At 46.4% G+C, this 14,420-nt stretch overlaps 1 protein-coding gene across 3 annotated transcripts; it reads left to right on the top strand.

The window, feature by feature from the left end:
- Positions 1-6,896: 6,896 nt before the first annotated feature.
- On the top strand, positions 6,897-11,908 carry MTERF1 (mitochondrial transcription termination factor 1). 3 transcript variants are annotated; one of them, XM_075269875.1, is made up of 3 exons: positions 6,897-6,958; positions 7,135-7,205; positions 10,697-11,908. In XM_075269875.1, exon 3 carries the CDS (start codon positions 10,720-10,722, stop codon positions 11,899-11,901), a length of 1,182 nt encoding a protein of 393 aa, XP_075125976.1. In that variant the 5' UTR covers positions 6,897-6,958; positions 7,135-7,205; positions 10,697-10,719; the 3' UTR covers positions 11,902-11,908. The 3 variants fall into 3 exon arrangements, with proteins under 3 accessions (XP_075125976.1, XP_075125975.1, XP_075125977.1); XM_075269874.1 differs by having other exon boundaries at positions 6,907-6,963; XM_075269876.1 differs by lacking the exon at positions 6,897-6,958 and having other exon boundaries at positions 7,127-7,205.
- Positions 11,909-14,420: the final 2,512 nt, after the last annotated feature.

The following is a 14,420-nucleotide window of genomic DNA, read 5'->3' as shown; positions in this document are numbered from 1 at the left end:
AAACACAGTGTTTTTTTGCTGCAGGTTTTGTTGCAGTTTTTTGAACTAAAGCCAAGAGTGGATTGAGCAGATGGGAGAAGTATAAGAACTTCCTAGATATTTCCTATTCCGTTTTTAGCCATTCTTGAATTTGGCTCAAAAAAAAAAAAAAACACAGCAAAATCTGCAACAAAAAGGCTTTGTTTCCGCAACGTGGGGACTCAGCCTTAGATGGAAAATCCAGTTATTTGAGTAACTTTGACCAAGACCTGCTCATATAAGTGGGGTCCTAGCATACTATTCTGGAGATAAGTGGGGTCCTAGCTCACTGTTCTGGAGATAAGTGGGGTCTAGCACTCTGTACTGGAGTTGAGTGTGGTCCTTGTACACTGTTCTGGAGATGAGTGGGGTCCTAGCTCACTGCTCTAGTGATGAGTGGGGTCCTAGCACACTGTACTGGAGATGAGTGGGGTCCTAGCATACTGTAATGGAGATGAGTGGAGTCTTAGCTCACTGCTCTGGAGATGAGTGGGGTCTTAGCTCACTGCTCTGGAGATGAGTGGGGTCTTAGCTCACTGTTCTGGAGATGAGTGGGGTCTTAGCTCACTGTTCTGGAGATGAGTGGGGTCTTAGCTCACTGCTCTGGAGATGAGTGGGGTCTTAGCTCACTGCTCTGGAGATGAGTGGGGTCTTAGCTCACTGCTCTGGAGATGAGTGGGGTCTTAGCTCACTGCTCTGGAGATGAGTGGGGTCTTAGCTCACTGTTCTGGAGATGAGTGGGGTCTTAGCTCACTGTTCTGGAGATGAGTGGGGTCCTAGCTCACTGCTTGGGAGATAAGCGGGGTCCTTGCACACTGTTCTGGAGATTAATGGGGTCCTAGCTCACTGCTCGGGAGATGAGTGGGGTATTAGCACACTGTTCTGGAGATGAGTGGGGTCCTAGCACATTGTTCTGGACACAAGTGGGGTCCTAGCTCACAGAATAGTTAGCTAAGTGGGGTGGGGTCCTTGCACATTGTTCTGGAGATGAGTGGGGTCCTAGCCCTGTGTACTGGAGATGAGTGGGGTCCTAGCTCACTATTCTGGAGATGAGTGGGGTATCAACTTCCTGTTCTGGAGACAATCAGGGTTCTAGGTTACTGTTCTGGAGATGAGTAGGGTCTCAGCTCATGCACCCACCACCTCTGATATCTTTCACATTAAAAGGCAGAGAATAAATACTTGACTCTATCTTGACCTTTTGTGACCCCCGGTCGCCTTCAGGACTTTGATAGTTGTGTCCCATCAGGTTGTAGCTCCAGTTCTTACCTCTGCTGGTCCGATGCTTCTGTCTTCTGTACACGGGCGTTGAACACCGTATGGTCTGACAGATTTTAAGCTCTACACATCTTCTCTTGGACATAGTATGAGGATGATATAGCAGATACAGGGATGGTAGTGGCAGAACGTACAGCCTGGTGTGATGGACGCCAAGCAGGACCCGCACAGGTACTACATGGTAGAGAGTGAGAGATGAATCATTTATCAGGACGGAGTTGGATGTCAGACATTGTAATTTAAGAACTCCTTTATTACAGACAACTTTCAGGATACAGAGACAATATATAAAGCGGGAGGCGCTGCAGAAAAATGTAGCAGAGCTTAAATTGTCATTGAAGTGTTTGGGGATGTTTTGTTTGTTCTCACAGTAACTTTATCAGATACAATAATACTGCACTGCTAGGATACTGCGTAATACATAGTACATACCTACATTATACACTGTGATGTCACAGTACAGGGATAATACACACAGTGATGTCACAGTACAGGATAATACACACAGTGATGTCACAGTACATAGATAATACACACAGTGATGTCACAGTACAGGGATAATACACACAGTGATGTCACAGTACAGGGATAATACACACAGTGATGTCACAGTACAGGGATAATACACACAGTGATGTCACAGTACAGGATAATACACACAGTGATGTCACAGTACAGGATAATACACACAGTGATGTCACAGTACAGGATAATACACACAGTGATGTCACAGTACAGGATAATACACACAGTGATGTCACAGTACAGAGATAATACACACAGTGATGTCACAGTACAGGATAATACACACAGTGATGTCACAGTACAGGGATAATACACACAGTGATGTCACAGTACAGAGATAATACACACAGTGATGTCACAGTACAGGATAATACACACAGTGATGTCACAGTACAGGGATAATACACACAGTGATGTCACAGTACAGAGATAATACACACAGTGATGTCACAGTACAGGGATTATACACAGTGATGTCACAGTACAGGATAATACACACAGTGATGTCACAGTACAGGGATAATACACACAGTGATGTCACAGTACAGGATAATACACACAGTGATGTCACAGTACATAGATAATACACACAGTGATGTCACAGTACAGGGATAATACACACAGTGATGTCACAGTACAGGATAATACACACAGTGATGTCACAGTACAGGATAATACACACATTGATGTCACAGTACAGGATAATACACACATTGATGTCACAGTACAGAGATAATACACACAGTGATGTCACAGTACAGGGATAATACACACAGTGATGTCACAGTACAGGGATAATACACACAGTGATGTCACAGTACAGAGATAATACACACAGTGATGTCACAGTACAGGGATAATACACACAGTGATGTCACAGTACAGGATAATACACACAGTGATGTCACAGTACAGGATAATACACACATTGATGTCACAGTACAGGATAATACACACATTGATGTCACAGTACAGAGATAATACACACAGTGATGTCACAGTACAGGGATAATACACACAGTGATGTCACAGTACAGGGATAATACACACAGTGATGTCACAGTACAGAGATAATACACACAGTGATGTCACAGTACAGGGATTATACACAGTGATGTCACAGTACAGGATAATACACACAGTGATGTCACAGTACAGGGATAATACACACAGTGATGTCACAGTACAGGATAATACACACAGTGATGTCACAGTACATAGATAATACACACAGTGATGTCACAGTACAGAGATAATACACACAGTGATGTCACAGTACAGGATAATACACACAGTGATGTTACAGTACAGGGATAATACACACAGTGATGTCACAGTACAGGGATAATACACACAGTGATGTCACAGTACAGGGATAATACACACAGTGATGTCACAGTACAGGATAATACACACAGTGATGTCACAGTACAGGGATAATACACACAGTGATGTCACAGTACAGGGATAATACACACAGTGATGTCACAGTACAGGATAATACACACAGTGATGTCACAGTACAGGATAATACACACAGTGATGTCACAGTACAGGGATAATACACACACTGATGTCACAGTACAGGGATAATACACACAGTGATGTCACAGTACAGAGATAATACACACAGTGATGTCACAGTACAGGGATAATACACACACTGATGTCACAGTACAGGGATAATACACATAGTGATGTCACAGTACAGGGATAATACACACAGTGATGTCACAGTACAGGGATAATACACACACTGATGTCACAGTACAGGGATAATACACACAGTGATGTCACAGTATAAGTATAATTTATAGTGAGAGCAGAGATGAGGGATAACACACATCTTTGGATGGAGTTGCATTTATGATACCTGACATTACACCAGTATTTCTGATCGCCCCTCCTCTTCACTGTCAAATAAAAAAAAGGTTCTGGATGAGCGGTGTGGACGCCTGTACCTTGGGGTATACATGTATATATCACACTCACATATTCTCTATTCAGCCCTCTATGTAATGCTACAAACATGGCAGTGGGGAAACATCCCTGTTGCGCTGTCCATAAATCTATTACATTGAGGCCTGGATCGCTGCAGGGGACAGTCAGACACATTCAGTCCTCAGCCATACTAAAGCTTGTTATCTAGCACCATCGCCTGGTGACTGATGGTATTACAATACATATTCATTTCCAGACATTTATGGGCCTCCATATGGTTTATTAATATATAGTAGGGCTTGGTGATTAGTCGCATTTTGCATTTCACATCAATTATAATTAATTATTCAGGCCACGCTCCTTTTTAAAACCACAACCCTTTTACAGTATGAACAGGAGTTGGGCGATTTCATTCACCAAACATGACCACACTGGAACCAATAATGTGGGGTCTGACCCTAGACCTGATGAAGTACGAAAAAAATAGAAGAAACTTTACAATGTGTCATATTAGAAAAATGCTTTTTCCCCACTTATCAACCTGCTTTCCTACTCCATCCCTCCATCCTAAACTGCTCAATTTACTGATCAGACCAGTGAAGAATGGCTGCAGTTTATAGAAATCTAGTGGGGAGGGGGCGAGCAGTGTACATGAGGAGCTTAAAGACACAGATGCAAAAATCCTGCTGCAGATAACAGTAAGTTTTCTACCTCAGAATCAAACATTTTTGCAAAATACATGTGTAAAAATAAGACTCCCATTGACTTCAATGATATTTTACACGTGTATTTTGCCAAAATGAGCGCTCGTTTACTCCGTGTGAATGGACCCTTAAAAGGATTCTACCATTAAAACCTTTTTTTTTTGTGGATAAGACGTTGGAGTAGCCTTTAGAAAGGCTATTCGTCTCTTACCTTTAGACGTGGTCTCCGCTGCGCCGTTCCTTAGAAATACCAGTTTTTACCGGTATGTAAATGAGTTCTCCTGCAGCGATGGGGGCGGGTTCCAGCGCTCAAACAGCGCTGCCAGAGAAGTGTCTCCAAGCGCCGCCTCCTTCTCCAGCGTCATCTTCAATGTCTTCTTCCGGCGCAGGCTTGTAACTTCTAGGCCTCGGGCCTTGGGCAGACTGCGCAGGCACACAGGTCACGGGAAAATGGCTGCTGGCACAGTATTGTGAGCGGCCATTTTCCCCGCGGCCTGTGCGCCTGCGCAGTCTGCTCTGCGAGAAGTTACGAGCCTGCGCTGGAAGAAGACATTGAAGATAACGCGCTGGACGAAGAAGGAGGCGGTGCTGGAGACAATTCTCTGGCAGCGGTGGGGAACGCCCCCATCGATGCGGGAGAACTCATTTGCATACCGGTAAAAAATGGTATTTCTAAGGAACGGCGTAGCGGAGACCACTTCTATAGGTAAGACACAAATAGCCTTTCTAAAGGCTACTCCGACGTCTTATCCACAAAAAAAAAAGGTTTTAATGGTAGAATCCCTTTAAACTGCTGTAGCAAAATCAAGACTGCCCTGTGATTGGTTTGTATGGACAGACGTCCTGTGTTACTATTAGACGGTTTTGATAAATAAGTCCCATTGACTATGCTCTATTGACTCACCCCATTAGGGCGTAGCCAAATTTAGGCATTAAGACTCAAGGCAACTTTTTTCATTTTTCCATCTCCTGCAAAAACCATAACTCCTTTAATTTTCTGTTGACTTAGCCGTACCAGAGCTTGATTAAAATAGTAATTCTGCATTAACAAAACTTTTAATTTTCATAGTATAAAAAAATAATTCTACAATTCTAATATTATATTAATAACTATATTTTCTATTCATTGCGCTACTCATTTGATAAATAAAAGTGTGAGTTTTCATGGAAGACAAGAAATTGTCTGGGTGACCTCAAACTTTTCTACAGTAGTGTACCTATCACTATCCTAGGATATATGAAGCTCCTGGACCCCAACGCAGAATATGTAATGGGGCCCCCACCTTGTGCCATTTGGAATAATGCTAGATTTTGGGAGCAACTGCTACCTCTGCACCCCCTATAGCTATGCCCCTGTATCCTAAATCCAGTGGCGTAACTACCGTGGTAGCAGTGGTAGCGGCTGCCACAGGGCCTGGGACATTAGGAGGCCCGGTGACAGCTGCTACTGCTGCGTTTTTGTTTTTTTTAATAGGCCGTTACGGGCCCTATTTACTTACCGATCCTGGCTGGGCTGGGATCGGTAAGTGACTCCGCGGGCCCCACAAACACTATCATTATTATCGGGGCAGACCCCCGAGTATAATGATCGGAGGCCTGGGAGAGGTAAGAAACATAAAAAACACTGTTACTTACTTCTCCACGATCCTGCCAGGTCTCCTTCCTAGTTGTCTGACGTCTCAGACATCATATGAACCCGGCCTGGGTCATGTGACGTCTGACGTCTTTGAAGAAGGACGGCAGCAGAGGCCGACAGCATAGGAGCCGGGGGACAGGTAAGAAACAGTAGTTTTTTATGTTTTTATTCCGCCGGGTCTCCGATTATTATACTCTGGGGTCTGAAAAGATATATAGAGTATAATAATTGTTTATGGGTGTTCACAGTAGGACATAATACTGTGTGCAGGGGACACTATGGGGGATAATAGAGCGCGCAAGAATGCGTAGGAGGTGGCGAGGTCTTCGGTGTACCCCGGCGGGGGGGCCATGTCAAAAGTTCGCCACGGTGCCCCGCCATTCCTAGTTACGCCACTGCCCTGTATCCTAAATCATATTCAATGTCTAGTATATATCTCATATGTATTATATATAATTTCTCATATCTAATCTAGTATCTATCTCCTGTGTATTACATATATAAAACTTCTCCTATCCACATCACTTCTCTCCTATCTCTCTCTTATCTCCTCCCATCTCTCTCAGGCCCCGCCTCCCTGACAGTGGCCGCTGTATTAACCCCTCCCCCGTCTATAGCGCGCCGCTTAGATCACGTGACCGTCCTCGTACAGAACGAAACTACTCCAGGATGAGACAGCCAATCACAGCGCAGATCTGACTAGCCAATCACAGCGCACATCTAAGTGACCAATCACAGTACACGACTGATGATCCAATCCCGACGGCCTGAGTGTGACCAATCCGCGAGCGCGTAACAAGGCGGCAGGAAGTGGAGCGCACATGGTCGCTGTGTGGCCGCCGGAGCTGTCATGGCTGTAAGGTTGTTGTATTGTATGCGTGTGAGGCCGTCACTGCCGTGTGTGTGTAACTGTAGTGCGTGTGTGAGGCCCTCGTGTACCCGCCCGTGTACTGTGCTGAGGGCTCGGCCTCTATTGTGTCTGTAACTTTGTGACACTTTTCTTCAAGGTGAACTTTTTCCATTTCCTTTCAGGAAGAATTAAAGGGATTTTCCATGTTTTCTAGAAGGTGATATGGAGATATATTCCCAGCTGTATCTATAAGGTAATGTATCAGTATACATGTATATAGGGTGTGTACTGTGTATATTCACCACCTGTCACTTATAGAGGACCTTTCATCAGATCGGGCACAGGCAGTTTTATATACTGCTGGAAAGCAGACAGTGCTCTGAATTCAGCACACTGTCGGCTTTCCCGATCTGGGCCCGGTGTGAAGAGCTATTGGTCCCGGTACCGTAGGGCTTTACAGTCAGAAGGGCGTTTCTGAGTTAGCCAGGGACGCCCATCTGCCCAGCAGCGCCTATAGTGCTGTAGAGTGTGAGCGGGGAGGAACGTCCCCTCCCTCTGCTCACAGTACTGGTCCATAGTCCAGTATTATCAGGAGGGGAGGGGGACGTTCCTCTCCGCTCACACCGTACAGCTCTATAGGCACTGCTGATCAGAAGGACGTACCTGACAGACTGTCAGAAAAGCTCTTCTGACTGTAAAGCGCTACGGTACCGGGGCCGATAGATCTTCACCTGGGGCACAGATCGGGAAAGCCAACAGTGCGCTGAATTCAGCGCACTGTCAGCTTTCCAGCAGTATATAACACTGCATGTGCCCAATCTGATGAAAGGTCCTCTTTAAAGGCAAACTTTGGTTCTCTTAAGGGAGGACTTTATATTTGTGCAGTGTTATAGTACATTGTATTTTATACTATATATCATGTTATAGCAGCCATATGGCGACATTTGTGATTTCCGAAAATAGCAGAGCAAAAGTGAACATAAGCAGAGCTGCAGTAACATGACCCTGCCACTAGTCAGAGGACGGAGCTGTTAGTCACAACTGGAGTTTTGGGTGGCAGATATCAGACCCCCACCACCACCACCACCCATCCCCACTTTGTGAAAAAAAAGGCAGTGTGGACATGCTGCGATTTGCAAATCCATTGCGGCTTTGCAAATCGCAGCATGTCAATTATATCTACGGAAACGCTGGCGGCTTTCCCGTAAATATAATGTTAAGAGAAAGTCCGTGGAGGAAAACTCTGTGAACTTTCTCTTAAAAGCGCTGCGGAAAGAACCGCAATGCGTTCACGCAGCAGTTCTTTCCGCAACGCTTTAGTGATGCGGATACGCTCAGTGGGGCCTTAGCCTAAAAAGGGGCAACACGGTGGCTTAGTAGTTAGCACTGCAGCCTTGCAGCGCTGGAGTCCTGGGTTCGAATCCCGCCAGGAACACCATCTGTAAGGAGTTTGTATGTTCTCCCCGTGTTTGTGTGCATTTCCTCCCATTCTACAAAGACATAGTGATAGGAGAAAAAAAAAGTACATTGTGATCCCTGTATGGGGGCTCACAATCTACATGAAAAAACAAAACAAAAAACGCACTTTGGAAATGCATTGTGGTTTCCCCTCAGCGCTTTTCTCAGAAAGTTCGCCTAGTTTTCCTTTGCGGACTTTCTTCTATTATACGAATATGGAAAATTCCAGCGTTTCCATATCTATAATTGACATGCAATTTACAAAAACACAACGGCTTTTAAAATCGCAGCTAGTCCGCTGTGGATATTTTACTGCAATGTGTGAATGGGATTATCCAGTCTCTATCCACTTCGCAGCATACATGCTATGTAGGGACCCAGCCTTAAGGTCCTGCAATGGCTAATCACCAGTTCTCCAAAGTGTATTGATGATCTGACCTTAGGATAGGTCATCAATTTGGGATCAGTGGGGTCCAGTACCTGGGACCCCTTCTGTTTGAAGGGGTCATGGCTAAGCATCAATCTCAAGCATAGCTATAACAATATGTGTGGCGCTCTACTGGGTATTTAGGCTAGGGCTACACATTTGTCACACAACAAAAAAGGTCACTCATTACTATGGTGTCACATGCAACATACTGTGACAGTCACACAAAAATGCAACCTTGTTACATGTCAGTGTTACTTGTGTCATCGCTCCGATAGACAGCAAGTCGTGCACTACTACCATCTATGCTGGGATTTTTTTTTTTTACTATGTTAATGTATGTTATTAACATTAAAGGGGTTGTCCCACGTCGCATACTCACCAGTCTTCGTTTCTTTGAAATCTTCTGTCTTCCGGCTTTGTTTCGTCATTGGTGGGCGGGGTCACATATGCAAAGCCAAGCGGCAAGATGCCGCCAGCCCTGCGTGCGCGCTCATAGACCAGTCTAGCCTTCACAATGCATATACAGACCCGACAGGGTGTCGGGTCTGTATTCGCATTGTGAAGGCTAGACTGGTGTATGAGCGCGCACGCAGGGCCGGCGGCATCTCGCCGCTTGGCTTTGCATATGTGACCCCGGAGCAGAGCGGAATAACAGCATCGCTTCTGTCGCTGCTTGCTTAAGCGATGTTGCTGGCTTCACCTGTTCCGGCGTCTAACTGTCCCCAGCATCCGCCTCTCTATTACAGCGGATGCTGGGGAGTGTAGACGCCAGCACAGATGCCAGCAACATCGCTATGCTTCTGCCCTGCATGAAGCCAGCAGCGGCAGAAGCGATGCTGTTATTCTGCTCCGCTCCCCCCCGGAATAGCAGCATCGCTTCTGCCGCTGCTGGCTTCATGCAGGGCAGAAGCATAGCGATGTTGCTGGCTTCACCTGTGCCGGCGTCTAACCCTGCATTGGCGGCCTCTTCCCCCAAAGGGTAAACTACCCCCCCCCCCCCCTCCAGGCTCGCTCCCGTGCACTTAGCCCCTCCTCCCCCCTGAGAGCAGCAGATACATCACTTGACTCAGGAGCAGCTAGGTCAGGGCTGTGGCCACAAAAAAATGAATAAAGTAATATAGTGGACAAACAAAGCAGTTTTGCTGAAGCAATGTATTTCGGAAAAGTCTTACATTCACATTGACAAGCATTATAGATAGGATCCTTGTGTCGGGACAACTCCTTTAATACTTATTTGTTTTCTATTTTATTCCTCTCCCACCTCTGCATTACAGAGCACATTGCAGTGATAAACAACATTCCTCTGTTATGTCCATTTGATGAAATTTGGACAGAAACAACGTTGAATTCTTATGCAGATGAGGCAGTTTTCACACTGGGGAGGGAGGCCCTCAGCTCCTGGAGCACTGCTCAGACCCCTACCATCTCCTGCCTGCACCGCCCCATGCATTGAAAGTTGACCTTCCCAATGCTGTGACATCACCCATCCTGCATGAATGGCAGGAGCTACGCTCTATGGGCTGTAAGCCCGCCCCCAGGGCACCAACTGCCTCATTTGCATAAGATTTCAAAGTTGGTTTTTCTACATCTGCAAAAGTGACAAACAAAGTAGTTTTGTCATGTATCATTGTAATGTGCTCTATTAGGTGGCAGAATATGCTTTGGGGATGTGGTAGATGCCCTTTGAGTCCAAGTAAACTCCCTTAAAGTGACACCCCAAATTATAGCATTGCTGATGTTGTCGCCCATGTCTAGTGCCTGGAAAACCCCTTTTAAGTAGTTATTTATATATTGTTGTGTATCGGATATATATTATACAGTTATTTTTCATATAGTCTTCTCTTCTGTTTCTTTAGACTGAGAACTAAACTCCACAAGCATGGCGTTGAAAATGCTAACCACCATAACTGGGAATTTTGTGACTTGTTTGAAGAGTACAAGACCTGGTAAGGCAGCGGCCAGTGTTACCCTCCCCTTTCCTGCCATACCATGGACAAGGTTCTACACACAACAGCTTTCACCCAATGAAGTAAAAGTACCATTGGAAAACTTGAGCCTGGTAGCCAGCCTTGAGAACATGGGGGTGGACCTAACCCTGGTCAGAAAGCGTCATGCCATCCTCCTCAAGAAGACAACCACACACGAGCAAAAACTCAGACAGTTCCTTATGGACAAAGGGGCAGATACCAAGATGGTGGCAAGCATCATCTCTAGGTTCCCCCGGGCAATAACTCGCAAACACGAAGTCTTGGATGAGATGTGGAACATTTGGAAAGGGATAGTAGGTACAGATGCGACCATCCTAAACGTCGTTCAGCGATCACCGGAGTCTTTCTTCCGAACGTCCAATACAGAGAACTTGTCGAAGAACATTGAATACCTCCAGTCCATTGGATTGCCTCCCAAGCTTCTGAGCCAGCTGATGATCAAGTCACCCAGAACTTTTGCAAACAGTGTTGACCTCAACAAGCAGAATGTGGAGTATTTACTAGACCTCTGCACTCAGTTAGGGGGGGATAACCCGCAGGAGTTTGTCAGGGAACTGATTTCCAGAAATATATATATTCTGACCAAAAGTACAAATCGCATCCAATCCAACGTTCAGAACATAAAGTCCCTGATGAAACTGGACAGTCCCGCCCTTCTTAAATGGGTACAGGGCGACGGAGCGCCGCTGCTGAGCCTCAGCTATACCTATTTCGAAAACAACTATATGAGCGTGCAGGCAAAACTCCAATCCTTGGGGTGCACTGAAGCTGAGATCGCCCTCTATGTCTTCATGCTTCCCAAATTACTACTTATGACGCCCCAAAACTTTGAGAATAAGATCAACGCCCTGATGGGGTGCGGCGTTGACATTAAGGAGATTCTCAGCACCTTAAACGTTCTGGCCATCCATATCAACACGCTAAAATCTAGAATAAAGTTACTGACAGATTGCAGTTATGACTTCAAGACTTGGGGACTTAGCATTCTCCTACTGAGCCAGGCAAAGTTTATTACTAAGATTGAGAGTCTGCGCATTTCAGAGTCGCCGCATGACAGTGACGGAGAGGGCTGATGGCATTCGCTTTCTGTTGTCGTTTTACTGTAGTGTTTTCAATAAAAATTTGCACTTGTCATATTTTATCCCTGAAGATCGTGCTGAGGTTTACTGGGTTTGGATCAATTCACCCAAATGGTGTTCACGCGGGGCAGTGTAGGTAGGTAGTAAAGTGGTGCAGATAAAGGGGTTGTCTGGCTCCAAATGAGATTCTCGTATTGATTCGATATCAGTAATCTATGAGGGTCTGATGCCCAAACCCCACACACTCATAAGCTGCAAGAGCAGATGATTTATAGGAAGATGTGTGTCACACCGATCCTATTCAAGTCATAGAAGCCGTGCAGCATCCCTGTCCCTTCTGTATAGAGGGGTTCCTGCAGCACTGCTTCTATTACTTAAAGAGGACCTTTCACCATATCTGGGCACAGGCAGTGTTATATACTGCCAGAAAGCTGACAGTGCGCTGAATTCAGCGCACTGTCGGCTTTCCCGATCTGTGCCCGGTGTAAAGCGCTATCGGTCCCGGTACCGTAGCGCTTTACAGTCAGAAGGGCGTTTCTGACCATTAGCCAGAGACGTCCTTCTGCCTCGCGGCGCCTATCGCGCTGTGCTGTGGAGCGGGGAGGAACGCCCCCTTCCTTCCCTGATAATGCTCGTCTACGGACAAGCTGTGTGAGCAGAGGGAGGGGGCGTTCCTCCCCACTCCACAGTACAGCGCGATAGGCGCCGTGAGGCAGAAGGACGTCTCTGGCTAATGGTCAGAAACGCCCTTCTGACCATAGAAGAGCTACGGTACCGGGCCGTAAGCTCTTCACACCGGGCACAGATCGGGAAAGCCGACAGTGCGCTGAATTCAGCGCACTGTCAGCTTTCTGGCAGTATATAACACTGCATGTGCCCGGATATGGTGAAAGGTCCTCTTTAAATAGGAGCAGCTTCTGGTACCCAGAGACTGGTAGAACAGCTGATCTGTGCATGTCCAGGGGTCTGACCCCTACACTATACTGATGACCTGTTCTGTAGATAGGTGATTTGCTGCTGGACAACTCCTTTAACTCTCCCACAGTTTTGAACAAGGAGGATATGCAACTTGAGCAGAGTTCTTTACTGGTCCTCCTACATAGAACACTTTCATTGACTTTATTCATGATTATTATTTATTTAGCTTCCTTCTATCCATTATCATATTCCGCAGCGCTTTACAGACCTTGTCAGTCACTGTCTCATATGGGGCTCACAATCTACGTTCCCTATCAGTATGTCTTTGGAGTGTGAGAGGAAACTGGAGGACCCAGACACTGTAACTTTAAAGGGATTCTACCATTAAACTACCTTTTTTCTAATGAACACGTCGGAATAGCCTTAAGAGGCTATTCGTCTCCTACCTTTAGACGTGGTCTCCGCCGCGCCGTTCCGTAGAAATACCGGTTTTAACCGGTATGCAAATGAGCTCTCCGCAGCAATGAGGGCGGGCCCCTGCGCTGAAACACCGATGAGCGCATCCCCATTGCTGCCCAGAGCTCTTTCCTGCGCCGCCTCCTTCTTCTGCAGCAACTCCGCCTCTTTTGGCTTCTCTTGCTCTTGTAGTTCGATACAGGAGCATAGAGAGGCCACCCCAAAATGGCCACCGGCCAGCTCCTGTATTGAACTGCAAGAGCGGCTACCCAAAAATGGCCACCGGCCGGCTCCTGTATTGAACTGCAAGAGCAAAAGAAGCCAGAAGAGGCGGAGTTGCTGCAGAAGAAGGAGGCGGCGCAGGAAAGAGCTCTCGGGCAGCAATAGGGATGCGCTCATTGGCCTTTCAGCGCTGGGGCCCGCCCTCATTGCTGCGGAGAGCTTATTTGCATACAGGTTAAAACCGGTATTTCTACGGAACGGCGCGGTGGAGACCACGTCTAAAAGTAGGAGACGAATAGCCTTTCTTAAGGCTATTCTGACGTGTTCATTAGAAAAAAAAAGTAGGTTAATGGTAGAATCCCTTTAAATAACTCTTAACACTGAATGTTGGCTTTAAAAGAAGACCATGACCACGTCTGTAGCCTAAATACACAGTCCAGTCCCATTAATGTGAGCACCTGTCAACATCCAGAATAACCCCTTTGGCAGAGCGGACCGCTGCGAGACGTGCAGGAAGAGAGGGGATGTTGTGATGATGTCACTGGGATGTTGAGCCATGCCGACTCCAGTGCCGTGGCCAGCTGCGCTAGGTTACGCGGTTGAGCATCCATGGCGCGAACAACCCGATCGAGGTGGTCCCACAGATTCTGATTGGGTTCAAGTCCGGGGAATTTGCTGGCCAAGGGAGTACGGTAAACTCCTGGTGCTCCTCGAGCCACGCACGTACACTTCGAGCTTTATGACACGTGGCATTGTCCTGCTGGTAGATGCCATCATCCTGAGGAAAAACATTTAGCATGTAGGGGTGAACATGGTCCACAAGGATAGATGCATACTGGTGTTGATCCATCGTGCCTTCCACAATGATGAGTGCACCCAGATGGCTGATGACACGCGCCTTCTGTGATTGGTTATTT

This window comes from Leptodactylus fuscus, chromosome 4 (genome assembly GCF_031893055.1).
Source record: "Leptodactylus fuscus isolate aLepFus1 chromosome 4, aLepFus1.hap2, whole genome shotgun sequence".
NCBI lineage: Eukaryota > Metazoa > Chordata > Amphibia > Anura > Leptodactylidae > Leptodactylus > Leptodactylus fuscus.
This window is presented reverse-complemented; position numbering and strand designations above follow the sequence as displayed.